Source organism: Notolepis coatsorum (genome assembly GCF_963971535.1).
Source record: "Notolepis coatsorum genome assembly, chromosome: 10".
Classification (NCBI taxonomy): domain Eukaryota; kingdom Metazoa; phylum Chordata; class Actinopteri; order Aulopiformes; family Paralepididae; genus Notolepis; species Notolepis coatsorum.
Window position 1 is genome coordinate 102,840,100 of NC_140174.1, and position 24,391 is coordinate 102,864,490.

General features: G+C 43.6%; 1 protein-coding gene across 1 annotated transcript in view; it reads right to left on the bottom strand.

The window, feature by feature from the left end:
• Positions 1–24,391, bottom strand: part of lzts1 (leucine zipper, putative tumor suppressor 1) — a 56,600-nt gene that overhangs the window by 4,870 nt on the left and 27,339 nt on the right. The window contains exons 2-8 of the mRNA XM_084322514.1: positions 10,192–10,536; positions 8,171–8,308; positions 4,245–4,389; positions 3,698–4,089; positions 3,415–3,588; positions 2,852–2,983; positions 355–549 (exon numbers count right to left, since the gene is read on the bottom strand). Coding sequence (XP_084178640.1) covers positions 355–549; positions 2,852–2,983; positions 3,415–3,588; positions 3,698–4,089; positions 4,245–4,389; positions 8,171–8,308; positions 10,192–10,419 — 1,404 coding nt within the window. The 5' untranslated portion in view covers positions 10,420–10,536. The remainder of the gene's footprint in view (positions 1–354; positions 550–2,851; positions 2,984–3,414; positions 3,589–3,697; positions 4,090–4,244; positions 4,390–8,170; positions 8,309–10,191; positions 10,537–24,391) is intronic.

Genomic DNA, 24,391 nt, shown 5'->3' on the forward strand with positions numbered 1-24,391 from the left:
CACAATGAATGGAAGCGGACATGACCGGTTAGCCTTCGGGAGAGGTGTTAGTTGGACAATGCCTAGGCTAACCGGTCATGTCCGCTTTCATTCATTGAGCTAAGCTAACATTTCCCAAAATGTTGGCGTGTTCCTTTAAGAGAGAATACGCCAGGACATAGTTATAGCTAGTTAACTAGACATTGCAAAAGAGAATCTGCGATTCACAGTTCAGTCACGTACACACTGTCTAGACACGGATGCTTTAGCCTTATAAACACATCATATTAGTATAGTTTAATTGATTTGACCTCTTCTTTGACATGCTGCAATGTGTATTGAATTGCAGGGAGCTGATGAAAGGACCAGGCGTACCTCTACCTCCACAGTGCGAGAGTGGATCTTGTCCTGGTGTTCTTTGTTGTGTTTCTCCAACGCCTCCATCTTGCCCTTGGTTTCTTTCAGCGAGGCCTTCAGACTGACTATCTCATTCAGCTTATGATGGACATCTGCCTGGCCGTCCCTGAGCTGCTGCTTCAGCAAGGAGATCTCTCCCGTCTTCTGACAGACCTGCACAGAGGCAGAGGCAATATTGAAGGTTAAATGGTTTAATACGGTATGCATGTTTTATGACCTGTATTTAGCCGAGGGTGATTGTCATGTATGCTGTTTTCCCCCTCTGCTACACACTATACACATCCACACCGGGGACCTATTGGACATGAAGTAGCTTCACCGCAGCTGCCCGGGGGTTAAGTGTCTTGCTCAAGGGCACGTCAACAGCAGTTGAGGGAGGGAAGAGGATTGTTTATTCACTTCCCCTGCCAAGTTTTGCCCTCTGGTTTTGGGGGACTGAACTAACAACCTTCTGAACACAGAGCTTGCTTCTCTAATAGGCTGTGGCTACATTGATCCGTCAATGAACAGATGTGATGGAAGGTATTACTGTCCCTTGGCTTATTTTCTTATTAGAACCTAACATCAGTGATGCCACAGATTACTTGTAAAAAATTATCTGATTACTCCTTTAAAAAGTAATCTAGTTACTTTACTGATTACTTTTTTTTGTATCTACTTTTTCTCCCCATTTTTCTATTTTTCTCCAATCCCAATTTTGTATTATCCAATTCTCCCCTCCCCTGTCTCGAACGTTGCTAGACTATGCCTCCCACTGGTCGGCTGCAATGTGGACCACGCCTTGCATCACGTGTCCCCTCCGGTACACAAGGAGGCAGCTGTCGCATCTTTTCACCTGTACAGCGCGATCTCTCAGTGGCGAGGAGTAACGCGTGGGAGGCTCACGCTGCCCCCGTTGCTTCCTGATTCTGCTGTACAGGCGCACCAACCGACCTGTAGGAGTCGCTGTCCACAACGTCCGATCCCCACCCACCGGCTTTCCCACCCCCTAATACTGCCAATTGTATTAGTATGAATGACCAGCCAAGCCGGAAGCAACGCAGAGGGCTGGGCTCGAACCCAGCATCTCCTGTGTTAGTGGCGAGCGCCTTGCCCACTTAGCCGCCCCCACTTTACTGATTACTTGATTATCAAAGTAACTTAGTTACTTTGAAAGTAACTAGGTTACGAAGTTGTCGTCGTCGTCCCTGCTGCTGCCACAACATAAGAATGACAATGTTTTCTCTTTCTCTCTACCAAATCCATTCTGAGACAACGGACTCAGTGCGTACTCCGCAAGTCGCGTGTAACATGAATCTCTCTCTCACTCTCACTCTCACTCTCTCACTCTCTATAAAACGATAAAACGATAAAACACTATAAAACGAACTGGATAGTTGATTTAACTTCATGCTGAAGCCATTCTAAAATCAGCTATAAACGTAAACATGTGTGGCGGCTATGTGGCGTAGTGGGCAAGGCGCTCGCCACGAAATGCTGGAGACGCTGGGCTCGTCAGTTCGAGCCCAGCGCTCCACATTTGCTTTCAGTTTAGCTGGTCGTCCGTACTAATACACATTGGCCGTATTAGGGGGTGGGAAACTGATGGGTGGGGATCGGGCGTTGTGGACAGCGACTCCTACAGGTCGGTTGGTGCGCCTGCGCAGTAGAATCAGGAAGTGTCGGGGGCAGCGTGAGCCTCCCACGCGTTACTCCTCGCCACTGAGAGATCGAGCTGCGCAGGTGAAAAGATGCGACTGCTGTTACCTCAAGTACCGGAGGGGACTTGTGCTATGTATGACTTAGTCCACATTGCAGCCGGCTTGTGGGAGGCAAGAAACAGCGTCCGTGACAGGGGAGGGTTGAATTGGATGATACGAAATTGGGATGGGAGAAAAATATAGAAAATGGGAGAAAAAGTGAAAAAAAAAAAAACGTAAACATGTGCGTGAGCGCACGTCCCATTTCCGGTCTAGCTGACTGTACCCATGGCTCTCTTATCATCAGCATTATGAGATAGTAACTAAATAGTAACGCACAGCCACTTGGAAAAGTAACTGTAATCAGATTACTGGCTTGTAAAAAGTAACAAGTTAGATTACTATTTACTGAAAAAAGTAATCAGCTTAGAGTAACTCGTTACTTAGTAACTAGTTACTGGCATCACTGCCTAACATAATCGTGCCTTTGCAGAAACTACAGCTCCGTGGATGGTAAAGTATCCGTCAGTTCCAAAAGTTCACCCTTTCCAAACCTTTCTGTCCGTCAAAATCTGGCGGAGACGGACAAAGCATCAGCCCTGTCCAACAAAGAGACACTCTGCATTGATATCCCTGACTCAGAAATCAATCTTCAGGCAACTTCTTTATGTCAACAAATGTTTACATCTTGGCTTTGGAATGCTTGGCTCGCACTGTGATGGACAAAAAGCTTGAAGGGTTTCCAACCAAGCCTGGATTACACAAAAACACCTTACCTCCCACTGGGTCTCCTCCAGAGTGGGAGCTAGCTGTGAGCTCTCAGTCTGGTAGGACTTCAGTCTGAACTCAACCAGGTCCTTCTCCTGAGCCAACCTGGAGATATCCCGCTGCAGCCTCTCCTTCTCCACCTGCACATCGGAATCAGTTACACTTTAGTCGCCGAACGCAGCAAACGTACGGGAAGTCGCTTTGGGGACAATTCTGCTGAGAAATATCAACAACTTTTCATAATGTGACAGGCCCACTTGCTACCATAACAGGCATACAATAATATACAGGGGCAGCAGGACTAACAATAGACAGTGTGGGGAATATGCATCACTCTCCCAAAAACAGAGACCAGTCCTTCAGTGCAGGTTCATCTGTATCGGTTAGTGAGAAGTGTCGGGAGTTCTTATTGCAGTGGTGAAGAAAGTGTCTTTAAACCCGAGATGATTCTGTGGACCAATGACCTGTAGCGGCTGCCAGAGACCATCGGCTGGAAAAGGTTGTGAACTGTAAAAAATAAAAGAGGGGAAAGGAGGAGGAAGTAGGGGGAGGAGGGGGAGGAGGAGCTGACCTGGAGCTGGTTGACCTGCAGCTGGAGTGCCTGTTGGTGTCTCACGGCCCTCTGGGATACCTGCTGTAGCTTGGAGGAGCAGCGCTGCTTTAGCCCCTCCATCTCATCCACACAGTACCTCTGCCTCTCCTCAAACAGCTGGCACGTGTCCGCCTCCTTCTCCTCGAAGCTCACCTGGAATCGGAAGTGGAGGAGAAAAATGTCAGCGACAATGTGTCAAGACAACTGCTCCAGACCACTTACCTCGCGTGTATAGGAGTGCTTTTCAGTGAGCTCTGGGTACCTGTAGTTCTTGCAGTTCGGACTCTCTCTCCAACAGCCTCTGCTCCAGACACTCGATCAGTGACTCGTCCGTGGTGATTGGGGATCGGATCCCGCCTCCGGTCTCAGAGAGAGGGCTCGGCCGGTCCGTAGAGGGCAGGGAGACGGTATATCCATTCGCCTTAGACTCTAAACCCCCGTTGATCGAGCCGGCTTTGGAACTAGTGTTGGGGCTAACACCCTTCCCATTGGTCCACGGAGGGAAATTGGGCTGCATCCCCTGGCAGAGGCCGTTGGCCTGTGCTGTGCTGCCTGCGCTGCGAGTGGCAGGGCCTGTAGAAGCACTGAGACTCCCACTGGTGCTGTGCGTGGGCAAACTGGACATGGAGTTGCGCCCAGAGTCGGAGAGGGTCCCTGAAATGAAAACGAGAGGAGATGCCGCTTTAATATCAAATGTATCAGAAGTTTTGCGAGGGTCTCAAGTAGCTCCTCTTTCAGGGAAATATTAATTAGGTACTGGATATGACTCAGACAATCAGAGGCGAAATACAGTAAACAGTTTGTATGACCTGAGAAGGTGTCTTGCTTGTGTCCCTGTGTGGCTCTCTCCAGGGGGCTTAGGAAGTGGTCCAGGCTGTGGCTGGTATCCGTGGTGCTCCTGGGAATGACTGTTTTAAAGGCAGTGGGGCGGATCAGCGACTTCTCAGCTGCAGTCTAGAGTGGTGGTGATGTATTGAATAATATATTCAATTCCAAGATCCAAAGCTTTATTGTCCATTCATGCGGGCAAAGAAAATGGCATTGTGCCTTGGTCCATAAACAGAAAGTATGATTAATAATAGCATCATAATCAACAGGATGAAAGCATCTACAGACCATCTACTTGCTTTGAGGCTCCGGGTGTGTGCAGTTACATGTGTTCCCAATAGTGGTCCAAACAAAGATGATAGAGATCTGACGTATTTTATAAAAGTGGGCTGAGGCAAGGCTCCATGTTGGATTTTATAATTAAATATAATAGTGAACCCATTAAAAAAAAATTTAAAGCACAAAGAACTTAATACATTGGATACCTAATGGGCCAATAATGATAAAATGTTCACCATATTCTGAAATTAGGAACTTGGCTCTAGAACAACATTCTGGGCTAAAATGCTCTGTGGAGTTGAAACAAACACACACCCCCAGCATGCCCTTCAGATTGCTGTTTGTATGTAGCTATTGCAAAGTGAACTAGAAAGGTGCACTCAGTAGAGCACAAATCTCTACCAGACCTTTCTTCTCACTCTCGCACACACAGAGCAAACGAACACGCCTACAATATTTAACAAATGCAGAGACCATCTGTTACCATTAATTATAATTACTGGTACCCAGACACACTGTCATCCAAGAAGCCCAACTGTGTTGACAACAGGGTTTCCATTATCCGGTAATTACCATTTTTTTTTACTGGGAAAATCTGTTGGAGTCCGACATATTCAAATCTCTCCGGTCATAATGTCCTGTGAAAATAATTCCAAAGTGGGCCAAAGTAGTCTGCTTGATCCCACGTCTCCACTGTGCCAGCAGAAAGAGGACTCTGTTTCTTTGTAGTTGAGCTACTGTGAGTGTGTGTGTGTGTGTGTGTGGGGGGGGGGGGTACTGTCCATGGTACTGAACTGGACAGTGGAGCTCGAAGGCTACTTTAATTCTCCATTTATTTAACTCCACTCCTGTCAATAGACTCACATGCATAACTCGTCCCAGAAGCCGGAGTGACGGACTAGCTTAGCTTAGCCATAATGTTGTCGACGGAAGACTCAGACTGAGGCCTGTGTTATTGAGTTGAGTTAAATAAATGGAGAGACCTGCCTGTGTTGTAACAATAGACAGGCAGCAGCTCACGGAGCTCTAAGGGTCTCTCCATTGATATAACTGGACTCAACAACACAGGCAACCGTTTGAGTCAACAACTATTGGCTAGACTAGTCTGACACTCCTACTAGGGATGGGTTATGCACGTGAGTCTATTGACAGGACTTATTTTATTTAGAATATAATGTATAAGCAAAAGTAGCTACTTTTCAATAAAGAACATTATACATCGACATGCCTTGATGAGTCACTAGCCTACCAAGGACAGCTGACAGACTACATGTCAGGCAGGGTTTAAGTGTAGGGGGCGGGGCAAACATAGACCAATGAAAGCAGATCTCCCTGCACTATTCATATTACACTATTACACACTATCACACTATGATATTATTACACACTATTACACTATTACTCACTTAAGCATGGGGGGGGGGGGGGTGTGGTCAACCTAGACCAATGAAAGTAGTAGTCTGTACAGAGATCATTGACGCCCTCCCATAAGTCTCTATGACAAATCGTTCATGAGATATGAAAAGGCTTATTTCAATAGACAATGATGGAAATTGATTTCATACATGTTTTTAATGCATGGGTATACCAATGACAATAGGTTCACTATGGCATGTCCATGTTGTAAACGGGGCCAGAGAGGCTCTGAGCAGCGAACCTGTGTAGCTGATGCGACTTTATACTGAATATCTATTTCAAAGGACAACGATGGAAATTCATTCTAATAAAAGACTTCCCGGCCCTTTAGTTTGTGAGATTAACTGCGGACAGATAGACACACACACAGACGCATGATATATTTTTTTTTTCGGTGACGGCAGAAAAACGTTTGACCTCCCTAAAAACAGTCTAGATTCTTATTTCTAGTGTCTTTGAAGGGAATGTTCTTGTTCTTTTGTGCTGTGTTCTGTTAGAAGTTCATCAGTAGCCTCCCCTCCCATTATGGAAAGCAGTTGTCTCACTTTTGTTAACAACACTAGTCATTCATGTCATTTACATACATTTCTGTCAAAACCTCCATAAAATGTCTACTGCTTAATCTCATGCTTACTATTGCTATATTGACTTGAGCAGAGTAGCCTGCATGTTTGACAGAATAGATATATTCATCCAATTAACTTGCAGTAGCACTGCCAACAAACGCTAACAGGGTCATGGTTCCAATTCCTCAAGCACAAAAAACACTGGCACAAAAAGCATTCTGGATGTCCATAAAATGAATATGTAAGTTATATATTTTTTCTTCCTCAAACCTTAAACTTTAAGGCTTAAAGTGTCAGAAATGGAAGCGTTTAAGCGTGTAGACTCGCAGAGTGTAAAAGTCAACGCAGCGGATTCCATCCGACGGAAGAAGAAAACTCATTTCAAAGATGAACTTGTACTCCACATGCCGCCCCATCTGTGCTATCTAGGAATGTCACACGCTATATTATACTCCACCCCTCTGCCCTCCTCTCCTCCTTCCTGCACCCCTCATCTCTGCCCCACGTGCTGTCGGGACGGAAGATGAATGGCCCGTCTCTTGTGATATTAATAATGGGAGCCACTACTGAAGTGTGAGAGGTAAAGCATGTGAGCTCAGCATTCCTTCTCACTGACTTCATGGCTGGGAAGTAGGATATCGTTCCATTTTTTTCTTTTTTACACATACCCCCCCCTGCTCTCTCTCCTTCTCTCCCTTGTGCTCTCTCTCTCTCCCTTGCGCTCTCTCTCTCTCTCCCTCCATCTCTCTCTCTCTCCCTCCATCTCTTTCTGCTCCCAATTCTCTCCCTCTCCCTCACTCTCTCCTTCTCTTCCTCCCTCCTTCACTCTCTCTCCCCTGCCCTCCTTTTCCCCTCCTCTCTCCTGGGGTATAAAGGCCTATTGAGGAGACTCTGTTTGCATATGTGTCCCTGGCAAACACAAAAAAAACCTGTGTCTCCGTGAAGATCAAGGCATTCTTGGGTCATTAATCTTAGAGGGGGGGGGGGGGGGATTAATAAACTCTGAGATGCAATGCCGGTTATGAGAAATGGTTGCAACCTATTGGACTTCCTGCTGTGTTTTGGTCTTAAAGGGGCAGTTGACCCTAAATTCAAGTAAACATACCCCCCTCCCACTTACCCTGAGACTGAGTGCAATCTATCCACCTAGGTATAGTTTTGCTGGTATTGGCCTAGTTTTGGAGATATCTGCTGTGGAGATGTCTGCCTTTACTCTAATCCAATGGAGCTGAATGGCACTCAGCTTGGGGCGCTCAAGGCACCAATAAACCTTTAAAAAAAAATATATATTTATGTAATGTCTCTTTCCAGAAATCATGACCCCGTTACTAAAAGTTATCTACAGATCTTGTTGTGAGCAGTTTCATGTAGGAACTATTTTAAGTACACCCCAATTCATTATTATAGATATATTAGTGTAGATGGTGGTTGGTCTTAAACTTGACTGTGAAGTCTGTTTTCAAAGTTACTTTTATTTATGCAATTCTTAACCTGCCAAATGGGGTTAAACCATTATAGTTTAGAACAAATAAAGCCCCATTTATTAAACTACAATAGTTACACGACAAGGAGGTCAGCTTTCCTATGTTGAAAATGAAAGTCTTCTCTTTCGCTAAAAGCCTGACTAAAACCCAGTGTTTACTCACCCTCTCTGCCCTGTTCCCTGACATGGGCAGCAGTTTAGGTGGCAGCCTCCCATCAGACTCCATGTCACAGTTTCCTCCTGCAGCGTGCTCCCCCATCGGCCCTCCTCGGTGGGGCGCCGACCTGGGCTTGTGGCTCACCTTGATATAGAGAGAGAAGTGTGTGTTAGTCCGGGTGTGTTAAAGAGAACGAGAGGTCCTCTCCCCTTCCTCGCCAACGAGCAAAGTGTCCGCTGAGCTCCTGACTGCTTCAGTGGCTAACTGTTGTTGACTGTGTGGTTATGTGAACTTCCTATCTGTGAATGTGTGTACATATATAACCCCTCCTCCACCTGCAACTACTCCCTCCTGCTGTACGGTAAATAACAATGTTTTTTTATTGAATGTTTTTTTTTATCATGCACAGACAATTTGGGGGGGGGCAGGGCCTCAAGCTACAAAAGGGGCACTTAACCAACACCCAGGCCGGAATCCACAGAGGCTTTGCTCGCGTTTTCCGAAGCAAAGCCAGCGCATGTCGCTCTCAAATGAATGAAATTAGGCTGCTCAGGCGTAACATATGGCTTTGTGTCCGTGCAATTGGCGTATATTTAAATGAGGTAATATGGGCGGAAAATCTCCCCTTTCTATGTAAATGAGCCTCTAAACAGGTGATCATGGCAGCAGTAATTGTAGCAGACCGTGAAAGAATATAGAATATCTCGAACGACAATATCAAATCAAGATATTGAGCATCGTACTTATTTAAATATCGTTATATAACATTGTGGGCTTTGGCTTAATGCTTGTATAAACATAATCTAATTTGAGCAACAAATATAAAGCCACATGCAGAGATATATCGCTATAGTGGCTGTATACAGCGCGCACCTGTACGTATTGGGACGGAGAAGAGTTACCGTTATAGTTTGCGAGCCAGTCTCACCCACGTTACATATTGGAACGGAGAGAAAGATACCGTTAGTTGGGGAAGAAAAAGTGAGAGAGAGAGAGGAGAGAGTTGTTTTTTGCTACAACGCTGTATGGTAACGTTGGTGAAGTGAATTACCAGTTAAAAACGGTATCGTAATATCGCCAAAGCCAGGAGAAGTGGAGTGAGTGATACTCCAACACCGAAGACCAGCATTTTGGACTATAGGAACCCAAGCTCATTATTTAAATACAGTCAGGGTTGTGTAGCCCCTTAGCTACAGTCTGTTTGTTATTTCTTCCCTATATAAGCGACCTTAGGTTTTATGAAAGGCGCTATATAAAACGAAGTTATTATTATTATTATTATTATTATTATTATTATAAAATTTATAATTAATTAATAATAACCTTCACTAGAATATAATCTAATTATGAAATCAAATATAGGCCAGGGCTTTACAACTTAATAAAGAGATTGAATACAATTAAATGGGATATAAACGGAATATAGCCCAATATGATTATAATATTATTTCATTGTATGGTACATTTCATTTAGTTCCTAAATAATAATAATAATAATAATAATAATAATAATAATAATAATAATAATAATAATAATAATAATAATAATAATAACAACTTCAGAATAATAATAATCATGACATTGCATTACTGCTGACCAGCACCTATATCAGAAATAAATGTTTACTGTAGATCATCATCTCAGAAGCAAGCATTTGAAATGTCAGATTTATTATTTCGCCAAGAGCGCTGTCAGGGGGGCAAAGCGCTGAGTGCGGACTGCGGACTGCTTGCGAGCTACACATATTGGGCGTGTCTGCGCTGGTATCTCATCGAGCAATGTGCTTTAGTGGATATCTCGCAGACGCAGAGCAGGCGCCGCGAATGCAATTTGCTTTGCGCAATCCATTCTCTGTGGATTCCGCCCCCAGTGTTTATATTTGACAAAAAGAAAGAAATTAAAAATATATTTAATTTTGGATGGGCACTTGGGGCAAAAGGGCAGGGGCTCAAGCTCCCCTTCGGCCCTATCTGTGCACGCCCCTGGCTACTGGCGACACATGCTGTTTTGGGCACGCAGGTCTCACCTTGATGTAGAAGAAGTCCTCGCTGCGTCCCGACTGGGAGTGAGAGAGGGCCTTGGAGGAGGGGTGACCGGAGGGCGAGGAGCCCTGAGTGAAGCCGTATTTCAGCAGCCCGTCCAGGCTGCGGCCGCCCGGCTTCCTGTGGTGGCTCTTCTTCAGCTTGTACTCTGAGGCCTGGCAGTGCTTGTTGCCGAGGCTGTGGCCGTTGAGGAGACTGCTGACGCTGCCCATGGTGCTGCAGGCATGTGTGGCGGCAGGGCGGGGGGTGAGGTCTCGGTGGTCAGGTTATACAGAGGCGAACACAGGGCAGGAGTCATGACCCCAGAGAAGAACCGCCGGTAGCTTTGCCTGGAAGAAATGGGAAACGCACGCCTTGAAATACGGGAAACGTTGTGGACAGTGTTTTATTAAGCCTTCCATGAATATGTGATGTGGTCAAATGGTAAATGGATGGACTGCATTTATATAACAGCTTTTATCCAAAACTCGTGCCTCTCATTCACCCATTCACTCACACATTCACACACCGACGGCAGAGGCAGCGACGCAAGGCGCCAACCTGCTCATCGGGAGCAGTTAGGGGTTAAGTGACTCACTCAATGACACTTCAACAAGCTGCCAGGAGGAGCTGGAATCGAACCGGGAACCTTCCGATTACCAGACGCCCGCTCTACCTCCTGAGCCACCATCGCCCGGCCCCATCATTCAACATTTGCACATGTAAGTGATGTTTTTCAGATTTTTCTTTTAGATGAATATGATGATGAAGATGATGAATATTCAATGGTGCAAGGCAAATAAATAATAAAGGTATTGTCCAGCTACCATTCTCCTCGTTATAACAATATATGAAACTTAGATTGTGTCTGAAGATCATTTGTACTGAAAATGATAAAGCAAGCCACAATAGCTGCCTGTAACAATACAGTACGTTTTTGTTTGTAGTCTAAACTCCTCTGTATTGCAGTGTCACCCAATTGTATTCAGTTCAAACTCAGCAATTTATCAAATTCTCGAGCAGGTGTGTTTACATTTGCAAAACAAACGCAGTTTAAAAGACGTGGCACTCTGCCTGGCTTTGTGCATTGAGATTTACGCCTCGACAGTTGATCTTGACAAATAACTCTCTTGCTGCCCTTCCCCCTAAACAAACGGCTAATTAGGAGACTCGACAACTCTTCAACACTTGGCAAGGCGGCTACCAGAATTATACTATAAAACTGTGTCGTTTACCTGCCATCTAGGGAGAGAGAGAGACCACAACAATAAAAAGTTTATATTCCCAAGTCAATGGCAAAATCGCTATAGGCTGTAGTGGTATAGTATTGTTCCCTGAATCTGAAAATAGTATCGATCCTGAGCACAGTGTAGAGTAGACCGATCCAAATGAAGCGGGGCTCTTTTAACCCGCCTCCTTCCAACCCATTGTGACATGTATCCCAGCTATCTGTGCAACTACCGACCCGTTCTGCCCCTCTGAGGACAGCCAGGCCCCAGATGCTGCTCCTCGTGATCTCCAACCCACAGGGGAACAAGAGGGTTTCAAATGGGCTGATCTCCCGTGTGCTCCATTGGACCACCTGGTCCTCTGCCTTTAAGCATTTTATAATGGCCCCAGCAACAAAGGAGCACTGGCAGGACACCATAACAGCCACATTTTAGCGGTAGGTTACGGGGAGTAATCCGCGTCTAATCGTTGCTTTGCACGGCAGTGCTGGAGGACACGCGTGCCTGTCAGTGTCATTGTTCCAAGTGGTTTGAGGAGCGTGTCTCTGTGTGTGTGGGGGGGGGGGCTTGGATGAAGGAGGAGTTGTTGTTGTCGAGTCATGACTCAGGATTACATGATAACAAAGATGACACATGAAAGAACGCCGTGGTATAGAAAGTATAAACTGAGCAATACAAACTAGATAGTAACATAGATGACTATATATCCCTCACCTACTCTTACTAGTTACGATGCTGGCCAGTATGACTACGACCATACTGTCTTTATGCCTGTATCATTCACTGTACATATTGGTATTATAACCATATCGGTATGTACGTACATCTGATTAGCACTACACCCAGTATTACTAATGTATATATTTTATACCCAGTTTAATCACCTGTACATTGTATATTACTGTTTGCACTTTACCGTTACATTTGCACTCTGGTTGGATGCCAAACCTCTTTTCGTTGTACTGTAATTTGAATCTAATCTAATCTAATCCACTGTGCATGGCGAAGTAAGAGGCGCTAATGGATTTTGGAGCGTGGGATAGAAAGGATGAGTACCTACAGCGCAAATATGTCTGCCCGCTATTAGTGATCAAGACGCGCATGGCGGGGGTAATGTGTAACGATTTCTATCAGAGGAGGGCTTCAAAGTCACAAGAGAGACGGAAGAGTGTGAGACAGCTACCTGGAAGTCATCCAATGTAACATAGTCTGGCAAAACATCAGACCAGAGCAAAGCTCTTCTGAACCCCTGGAGGCAAGGTAATGAAATATAAAGTTCACTCTTCCGAGCCCACAGCTCTGCTGACAGTGAGTTGAATAATGGCATTATGGCAGCCCGTGTTTACATTAGTGCCCGTGTGCACCGGTCAGAACCGTCCCACATGCCCCCCCCCCCTGACATAAACATGGCTGCCTGTGTCTCTTCCTGTCTGCCTGGATGTGAGCCACAGACTCTCATCTCGTCCACTCTTTCCCATCATCACACATCAGGGAGATTTTAAAATTCAGCACTGACATTTGACTACTAGAGCAATAAAACAATAGATATTACTTACTGTCAGGACAAACTAAACATCCATCTCCAGCAAGGCTGCCTGCGGAGCAATCCATCCAATCCTAGAGGCACGGCACAGACAGTTGTGTGTGTGTGTGTGTGTGTGCGTCTGACTGTGTGTGTGTCCCTGAATGAACCAGCAGAAAGTGAGAACATGGCGTTATTATCACACCAGCCAGGAGGGTCTTCTAACTCCCTGCTCCGCTGAGGGGGTGGGTCCTCTCCCTGCTTCCATTCAGAGAGAGCCCAGCTTTGCATTATAACTGACATGTAAATTCAACTAGGCGTGTGCTTGTGTGTGTACGTGTGTGTCTGTGTGTATATGTGAACGAGGGTGTGTGTTAGGGAGGTGTTCCGGGACCCCCCCCCCTCCCCCAGGGGAGCCAATGTACAACATGTGCTCCCATACACCCGGCGTGTGCCGCTCAAGTGATTAACTCCTCGCCTCCACAAAGGATCCTTTACACCCCCCCCCCCCGCCCTCTCCCCCTTCTATCACTCACAGACATCCCCCGCTTCTCTATCGACTAACTGCGTAATAACCATTAATCCCCTCCCTCCCTCCTTCCAGCCGCACCCTATCCATCCTCGTCCGTCCTCATCCGTCCTTCCCCGCCCCTCACCCACCCTGAACAAACAACACTTTGGAGGGAGAAAGGAGAGAATAAAGGGCCCCCTGCTCCCGCCCTCGTCCTGCTCCGTCTTTGTCTGTTTGAAGTGTGCCGGTCTTTGTGAAGACTCTCGTCCACTGATGTATCCCCCCCTTCAACGGTCCACGGCCATTATTTGAGTGTTGAATAAATGGCTCTTCTTTACAATGAGAGGCCTGGAGGCTGGAGTGCCTCTGTGTTATAGTGATTTACCACCATACTGCCTCCATGCAGTTTGCCCTCCTTCTCTCCAGTGGTGTAAGAAGTACACGGTTATTTTACTTAAGTACAAGTAGAAATACCCGGATAAACGAGGACTCTGGTGAAAGTAAAAGCCCCCCATTCAAATGCTCCTTATTTCCTAGTATGCGTTCTACGTGATGTTTGTGTGTCCCAGCGCTCGGGAGCGGTCAACCCTCGATCCATTGACCTCTAAAGGTTGTGAGTGGTGTGTGGTCCAGTTATGCTGCTCTGAAGGTCACATGCTTCAAATGTGAAAGTATATCATCTTCATACATTTTTTGCCATGTTTTTTATGCAAAATCTTTTTCTTCAAAGCAACTAGTAACTGATAAATGTAGTGGAGTAAAAACAAAGAGCTTTTACCTGAAATAACCAAGACTCGAAAAGGACAAAGAGGGGGGAAAAAGGAGATCCGCCTGGAGATGTGTCCCTCACTCCGTTAATAGAAATGTAAATCCTAAATTTAGCTGAGATAGGAGTTTTTAAAAACAGTAGTACTCACTTTGTATACTATTATTAGTCTTCTCCATCAGATCATATCATATTCTTTGTATATCTTCTCCATCAGATCAGATCATATTCTTTGTATATTAGTTTTCTCCATCAGATCATATCATATTCTTTGTATATCTTCTCCATCAGATCAGATCATATTCTTTGTATATTAGTTTTCTCCATCAGATCACATCATATTCTTTGTATATCTTCTCCATCAGATCAGATCATATTCTTTGTATATTAGTTTTCTCCACCAGATCACATCATATTCTTTGTATATTAGTTTTCTCCATCAGATCACATCATATTCTTTGTATATTAGTTTTCTCCATCAGATCACATCATATTCTTTGTATATTAGTCTTCTCCACCAAAATGAATGTAATTCCTTACTAATTTAAATCCTTACAAAACAAATATCATATACAAATAATATAATGCAAAACATAAAATTAAAAAAGAAAAGAAAAACATGAATAAAATAAAATAAAAAGTTAAACACCCGTGAATGTCAAATCCCTCAGATCAGATCATATTCTTTGTATATTAGTTTTCTCCCTCAGATCAGATCATATTCTTTGTATATTAGTTTTCTCCCTCAGATCAGATCATATTCTTTGTATATTAAAGTGCTGTCAATAGATAATTTTTTTTACTAATTAATCTCACAATTTTCTGTAATTAATCTAGATTAATCTAGATTAAAAATAGCATTTTTCTACTTAAGACCGAAGCTTGTAAAAGATATTTACTTGAGTAAAATCATGGAATTAATGTAAAATCAACACAAAGAAAGTATATTTAGATTCCACGACTATTTTAATAGCTGTCTTACAGTTTCTCTCCTGTGAAATACAAATGTTCAACAAAACCATCAACATTGACTCAGCTAGACCTCTTTCTTATATCCGCGGCGCTAAAATAGAAGATTTTTCACTCCATAGATTAATCTAGATTAATTTATTTGAATGCTTTAAAATGATTTAAATGAATCTCCAAAGTTAAAACTTTGACAGCCCTATTATTAGTTTTCTCCCTCAGATCAGATCATGTTCTTTGTATATTAGTTTTCTCCATCAGATCAGATCATGTTCTTTGTATATTAGTTTTCTCCATCAGATCAGATCATGTTCTTTGTATATTAGTTTTCTCCATCAGATCAGATCATGTTCTTTGTATATTAGTTTTCTCCATCAGATCAGATCATGTTCTTTGTATATTCGTTTTCTCCATCAGATCAGATCATGTTCCTTGTATATTAGTCTTCTCCCTCAGATCAGATCATGTTCCTTGTATATCAGTCTTCTCCATCCTCTCTCTGGGGTGCCGTCGTCCCCATCAGCTGCCTTCTCATCTCCAAGCCTGCCTGTCGGAACAAGGATCCCCACTGCTATACATTATCACAAGTCCATTCCACTGCTGGAAAGGATTTGTAAAGTCCCATTGCCATATTATATCAGTATAACAGGGAATTTAATATCTTATAATTTCATAATTAAAATGTAAATAAGCAGTAAAATGGTCCTCAAGGCTTTATTTTTTTAAAGTGGACAGCATGATTTAAGACCTTCAGTGACACTGGGGTGGGTGGGATGGGTGATGGAGAAAGTGTGTGTGTGTGTGTGTGTGTGTGTGTGTGTGTGTGTGTGTGTGTAGGTGGTGGGGGTCACTGCACGTGCGCTCCCTGAGCCCCAGTGGACACAAAGCCCTGTTCCACAGAAGACCAGATGACACTTTGACACACACACACACACGCACGCACGCACACACACACACACACACACACACAGAGACACACACACACACACACACACACACACACACACACACACACACACACACACACACACACACACACACACACACACACCCATGGCCAATCCATTATCACAGCTAGTAGCAGGCAGGCAGCGGGGCTGTGTATAAAAGAGCAGGATTTATACCTGTCTCACACAATGACCATGAGACTCACGGTACGCTCCACGGCCAAACTGCCACGGCACCAGATGGCACCGCTCTGATTTACACTGTCTGTGTGCTGTCTGTCTGTATGGTAATTTCCAACAGATGCATGCGTAATCTATCTAGTTCATTGTGCCAAACTCACTCATTAACTATCGCACTCGCATTGCATTTTCTGTCTGTGTCGGACTTGTCCGTGGTTACAGACTGAGCGTGCTCAGCATAGCTCATATCTCACTCCCTGAATCCCTGAAGAGATATCTAAATTGGAGCCTGTTAGACTGTTAATATCCCCTCTCTCACCGCTGGATGTATCATTCAGCCCCGGTGTGATGTTACGTAACAGGTTTCGTAATTGGATTCGATCTGCGGTGGTTCACATGTCAAGTGACTCTGATGTACAGACGATGAAGCGCTTTCAGCCCCCCCGCCCCCCCGAGCCTCTCCCACACGCCTGGTATGACACCACGAATCAAACTCTCAGGTGGAGAGGACAGTGTTGAATCAAATCACAGGTGAATAACAGGACAGCAGGAAGTATTTTCAGAACCTCAGAGGGTGAATTATTGAAAGCACTCTCTTCCTCTTCTCTCTCTTATTTTTTATCTCCCCCCTCTCCCCTGCCTCATCTCTCTCTCTCTCCCTCTCCCCTGCCTCATCTCTCTCTCTCTCTCTCTCTCTTTTTACCCCTCTTTCTCACTCATCCCCTGTGGCCTGCCAGGGAAGCCTGCCAAGGTGTGTTGCTCATATTGTCGAGGTGTTGTGAGTGTGAGTGATGCCACCTCTAGCCAACCGTGCCCGATGGGAAATGTGCTGAATACCCCGTGAGAATACCCCCTGTGAGAATACCCTGTGAGAATACCCTGTGAGAATACCCTGTGAGAATACCCTGTGTGAATACCCCGTGAGAATACCCTTTGAGAATACCCTGTGAGAATACCCTGTGAGAATACCCTGTGTGAATACCCCGTGAGAATACCCTTTGAGAATACCCTGTGAGAATACCCTGTGAGAATACCCTGTGTGAATACCCCGTGAGAATACCCTTTGAGAATACCCTGTGAGAATACCCTGTGAGAATACCCTGTGTGAGAATACCCTGTGAGAATACCCTGTGCTGAATACCCTGTGAGAATACCCTGTGAGAATACCCTGTGAGAATACCCTGTGAGAATACCCCGTGCTGAATACCCCGTGACAATTGTTGACCATGTAATACAGTAAACCGAGGTCTTACTAGTGTCTCATAAAGACAAACAAGTGGTTGAGCAGATATTGAGTGCAGAACTAGAGAAGGTTAGCGACTGGCTAGGCTACAACAAGCTGTCCCTCCATGTGGGGAAGACTGAGTCCATCCTATTCGGGTCAAAGGTCAGGCTCAGAAAATCGCCAGGTTTTAACATTAGAATAGGAGATACTGTTCTCACCGACAAAACATCTGTGAAATATCTCGGTTGCGTCCTGGAAAACAGCTTATCAGGGGAAAGCATGGCTCAACAAGTACTTACAAAGATCAATAACAGGACTAGATACCTAGCCAGAATCTCTCCTTTTTTTTTTTATCAGTCAGCGATGAAGATTCTTGCTGGAGCACTCATACAGTGTCACTATGACTATGCGTGTGGCTCCTGGTACAACAGTGCCCCCAAACGTCAGAAAATAAAACTACAGACATCACAAAACAAGCTAATACTAAGGCTACCTGCCTGAACCCACCTTGACCCATCACACTTTGAGAACACGAGATGGCTAAAGGTGGAAGACAGAGTCAACCAAATAGGGATGTGCCTAGTTCACAGAATCATGCACGGGGTAGTGCCAGTGTACTTCAACAACTACTTCAACCGAATCAGGGACACCCATGCATACCCAACTAGGCGTAGCTCAACTGACTTTGTGCCAGTCAGATACAGGAGTTGTATGGGGAAGGAGTAATTTTTGTATTCTGCAGCTGTCTTTTGGAACAGTCTGCCCAGTGACCTGAAAACCGTAGTCAATGCTGTTAGATTCAAGTCCAGCCTGAAGACATGTCTCAAAAGGGACTATAATTAACCTACACTCAGCAAAAAGGCACCCTTGCATGTTTATGCGTCCGTTATGTATATAAATGGTAAATGGTATATGTGATGTGCAGTGGCGGCTGCTGACAAAATTTTTTGGTGAAGCAAACATTTTATTTTTAAAACATCCCACAATGTGTGTGTCATTGGTGGCTGGTGCGTTAAAAAATTGGGGAGGACGGGAGAGATTAAAAGTAATAAAGAAGTCCGAAATTCAAGCTTTCTTTAACTACAAGGCATTTATTCATCATATTACTTTTTTTTATAATATCAAACAGAAGACTGAGTACACCGAATACAGAAGCCATGTTCGCTGGATTTTGGGGGAAAACAATATCTTTGACCTGTATTGGTCCCCTTGATACCACATTGTTGGGTATGGCCTACTTGGCCATAGTGCAGGGTCTTGTGAGGTCAAACCTTTAGTGGTGGTGGTGGTGGTGATACTGCTGCTTGTAGAGGTGGGTGACATGTCATCTTCATGATGGGCAGGTGTTATGGTCTCACTGAAGGTGGATGTTGACGGACAGGGTTCCTGCAAGTTTCAACAGGTTACATTTAAGACCTTTTAAGACCACTTTCAATATAATCTAATATGTTGCCATACCAACAAAGAACTATTAAGGCCAATTACTAAGAAGTAATTCCATGTATTGGCTATTACCATACTGCTTACTTTGCAGCCTGGACATTTCCCCCCCAAACACATTTAAACATGATCCAGAGAAGTTATCGCAACATAGAAGTAATTTCCATCTACCATTAAACACTGTGTAAAGTTAGCTTGGTGTATTGAATCTACCATCTCTCATTAACACTTTGATCGCCATGGTTCAAATTCATAATTTACCATCCCTAGCCAGCTCTATTTGTCTATGGAGAAGTTCCCCGTATTTGCAGGGCTATAACTTTTTAAATTCTATTGCTAAATTGCCATTATTATGGCCCATTCAATGTCCTATATCCATTGTTCAGGGTGTAGCAACAATATACTTTTTCATTCACATATTCATACTAAAATATGGTCTAAAGTATAAGTATGTTTTTATCGTTTTCTGCAACTTTCTCCAGAACTTGATTTATAGCTCCAAATGGATTATATTGATGATCAAATACAGTTTGGTAGCGATCGTTGCCAGATGAAAAATTTCAACTGGAGGTACTTCTAGAAGTTACTACGTATCATCTGATATTGACCGGATGGGCGAGGGGGCGTTTATAATTCCGTGGGCAACGTTATACCATTCATCTAGTGTGGGTCATATGATCATCAGATCAGTTAGTATAGAATACGTTAGAAAATAACGTTGAAACTCACCGTATCTTCCTCGCGCCGTTGGACGATCAGCGTGGAGTAGACAGTTTTCGATTATGGGATGTTGATCCTGATGAACCATTTCCAGGTTGTATAATACTATATACGTCCAAATAACGTTGTTTATTGAGTTAGGGCGAGCGATTGATTATCCAATGTGTTGAGATAGAGTCCTGCTAATGATCGCGAGTGCCCGGACGATATATGAATGAGCACTTCCTGTTTGACAAGTCACTTCCTGTTGGCGATCTGCCGATCGGCCACCAGATGGCGCTCTTGAACCGCTAGAGAATTTAGTGGAGCTCAGCTGTACATCTCAGGTCCCCGGAGGAGAAATATGATTTTTGAAATATTGACATCAAAGACGAGTTACGGCGTCTTCGGCAGAATGAGCATGGCTAGGAATGACGTCTAAACACGTCATCGGCGATTAAAGTGTTAAACTGTGTAAAGTTAGCTTGGTGTATTGAATCCACTATCTCTCATTAAACACTCAACTGTGTACAGTAAGTTAGCTTGGTGTATTGAATCTACCATCTCTCATTAAACACTGTTACAGTTAGCTTCGTGTATTGGATCCACTATCTCTCATTAAACACTCAACTCTGTAGGCTACAGTAAGTTAGCTTGGTGTTTCATTCTACCATCTCGCATTAAACACTGTGTAAAGTTAGCTAGATCCACAAAGAATGAAGTGTGTATTGATCCATACTATATTGTACCCATTCTGCAATCTGTTAATAACATTTTCATTCAATCAATCACCTGCGCTGTGATTGATTGGACATTTTATTAACAGATTGCAGAATGGGTACAATACAGTACGGCTCAATACACACAATTGTTAAGGGGATGCAGACCAGAGAAAGACTTTCGTCTTGTTTACATCAGGGTCCCCCATTTTCAATTCATGATGAATTGTAAGTAATGGTGCAATTAGCACCATGCAATCCATTCTTTGTGGATCTAGCCCACAGTGTTTGTACACGTATAATATTGGGAGTTGTGCCTATAATTGACTCTTTGATACCGGCTCTGACCTGGTGAACGATCATGGCTGCTCTGGCCTCCAGTGGCCTCTGCTATTGGGCTCTCAGACGTGGACCGGCTGTGGCTCTCTGAGGTCTCTGGGTCAATAAATGCTGCCTTTGTGGGCTCACGTGCTGCAGACTGTGCTGTCGTCCATCTGTAGATTGTGTAGGTACACTTGAGACACACCTTCTTGATCTTCTCACCTGCAGGCACAGTCAAACATGCATGGATACAGTTAGACAGTAGACAATTATATTTTTAAAACATCCCCCACTGTGTGTCAATGGTGGCGGGTGAGTAAAAAAATTGGGGAGGACGGGAGAGATACAAAAATAAATGTAATAAAGAAGTCAGAAATGCAAGCTTTTTTTAACTACGAGGCATTTATTCATCTTTTTTTTTTATAATATCAAACAGAAGACTGAGTCTGTGCTAACCGAATACAGAAGCCATGTTCGCTGTATTTTGGGGGGGAAACAATATCTTTGACCTGTATAGTGAGCTGTAGTGGTTACGTCATTTTAGTTTTTTTCCTGTTCCACCCTCTGTGGAATGCAATGTATTTCCCCATTGACCATTTCTAAATCGGCTCGTTTTAGATAAATAAAGCATTAACGTTGGCATGGTGTACCTTTCTGTGCGTATTTATCCACAATCTATAGCTCAAGATGAAAATATTCGCAATTAATCGTAAAGGTAGCAAAATAACAACGTTTGTTTTCGTTCGCTGGGAAACTACACTGCTATTTGGCGCTGCTGACTGACGTCACCACAGTGTAGTCTCCTGCCTACTAGTCACAGACCTAGGATCAGATTTCCCTTACATTCCATAAGCTTAACAATTCGTACAATGGGAAAATAACTGACCCTGAATTTGTGGCTAGTATCTGTTTCACCCAACACTAGTGCTCTGTGATCATAGTAATTTATCTCTAAAGCTAACCACTATTTGTAAAAGCCACAACTACGTTACCATATTTGTATTTATAATTGAAATCGTATAACGTTATTTCGCTGCATATTAAATCACTGTAAATACTCATGTAAATCAGTGTCGTTGTACATATTGTGTATAGTTTATAACGTTAGTAGCTAGCTAGCTTGCTAGCCGGCATTCTCGAAACTCCTAACATGCCCTGATTTAAAATGGTTCTCTCCTCTTTGTATACCTTTGTCCTCACAAACAAAGTATTCTGCCAGGGAACTTATGGACACGACAGTAGTAGTAGTTATAAGGTGTTTGAGCCTGTAACATTAACGTTAGTTAGCTATTGTGGTAGCCCCTTTTGTGATTGTGATGCACCGAGTGCATCACAGTCACGAAAGGGGCTACTATCGTGCTATCAGCGGGCCGTGTAGCTAGCTAGCTTGCTAGCCGGCATGATGCGTGCAGTGCTTTGCCCCACAGGTCTGAGAAGAGGACCTGCACATTTTACTCTTTCCCGAAACTCCTCTACATGCCCCGATTTAAAATGGTTCACGACAGTAGACATAATGCTAACGTTAACGTTAGCTAGCTAGCTTGGTACTATGACCTGTGACGGGAATAAGGCGACAGCCTAACAGACCAATAGCGGCTGTGTACTGAACAACAGGCTGCTTAGTGGTAAGTGTAGTTCTTTTTTTACGACAAATTAAAAACCTTATAATTACCCTTTTTTCAACCAAAAATGCTTAAACAATCATGTTAGTGGTAGAAGGGAACTAATTTTGTGCAAAAATGGAAAACTTGCCAATGTTCATGCGGCAGAATTGTTACAATAGCCGATAATCCATTTTCCAAATGATAAATCCCTATACGGGTGGAACAACCAGTGACGTCAGACTACACCTCCCTATTTGTCCCCTTGATACCACAATACACATGGTTGGGTATGGCCTATGACACTTGGCCATAGTGCAGGGTCTTGTGAGGTCAAACCTTTAGTGGTGATGGTGATACTGCTGCTTGTAGAGGTAGGTGACACGTCATCTTCATGATGGGCAGGTGTTATGGTCTCACTGAAGGTGGATGTTGACGGACAGGGTTCCTGCGAGTTTCAACAGGTTACATTTAAGAATTTTTAAGACATTTTTAAGACCACTTTCAATGGAATCTAATAAATATCTAAAGAACTATTAACACTTTGAGTGCCACGCCCGAGAATATTCGGGTTTACGCCCTGACCGTTGAGTGCCACGCCCGAGAATATTCGTTTTTTTTCTTCTTTTTTTTCTTTTCTTTTTTTAGCGATCTGAAATCATATTGCATCACGCGAGCCTACCGTTGGAGATCCAGGGACCGCCGGCGCTCAGATCTGAAAAAAGCGCCCCCTATTGTCTCCCAGATGGTAAATCACCCTTTTGGAATGGACTCAATGAAAGTGAATGGGAGAACGGATTTCTGACTCCACATTTTACTTCTCACTGATGCAGCCGGGGTTACCAGAGTTCATTCTGGAGCCTCTGAGCCGCGGCGATCATGGGTTATACTGTACACACGGTTGATCAATACATTGATCGATTTTTTCGAATGGCGATCGGAAATTGGAATAAACCATTTGGATACCATCTGACCTCAGGTAAGGAAGCTATGTTATCAGTGTTAGGATAATCAGATTCGTTTTCACGGAGATATAAGCGTTTCCACTATATGTGATATAGCTGTTTTGACTGTAAAAGCCATGAGGAAATAACAGCAGCGATTATCACGAACGTGCGTGCGCACACATATACTATCGATCATCTAGCGTTTATTTGAAAACTATTCATAAATAGGCCGACAAATGACAACGTTCTGGAATATTCCAGTAAAAGGCGATTATCATAGAATGTGTTGTTTTTCCCCGGAAAACTGGTGATTTTCAAAATGCTATCAAACGGAAATGAAGCGATAAAAATACAATCTGCCTCGCCAATGTTGACTGGAAAATGAGTCTTTGATAAGCGACGGGCAGATTAGACACATAGCCATAATTTAAAACATAGATTAGGCGATATTAACATTAACATTGGGAGTGGATTGTGGCATCAAGGGGGTAAAACCCGGCGTGGCACTCAAAGTGTTAAGGAAAATGACTAAAAAGTAATTCCATATGTATTGGCCTGATAGGCTATTACCATACTGCTTACTCTGCAGCCCGGACATTTCCCCCAAAAACACATTTAAACATGATAGAGAGAAGTTATCGCAACATAGAAGTAATTTCCTAATCCAATACCATTTAAGACCTATCTGACTTTTTAAGGCCCAAAATTGTGATTATTAAATGTAAGACTTTAAGAACAGTTATGAATATTAGCACTTTGAAAGGGATCATGTACCTTGGCTAGTGTGTCCTCCTGAGCTTGGTCAATATCCACCTGGGCTGGTATATCCTCTTGCACATTATAGGCAGGAGATGGGGTGTCAAAATACTTCAATAATGACCCTAGGAGAGATAAGAAAATTATATAATTATAGTAAAAAGCATTGCATTCATGATAGCTTAAAATGACAAGAACAGCTACAGTAGCTAAGTTAATAATTATGCTCAAGGAAGTCACCAACAGTGTTTATGAGCTTTTGAAAAGCAAATATATTACAAAGTGCATTTTTCATAAAATGAAACAAAAACATGATAATTGAGTGTTCCTGTCCTTTACAGTTAGCTAGCTAGGATACATAACACTGCCCAGCAGA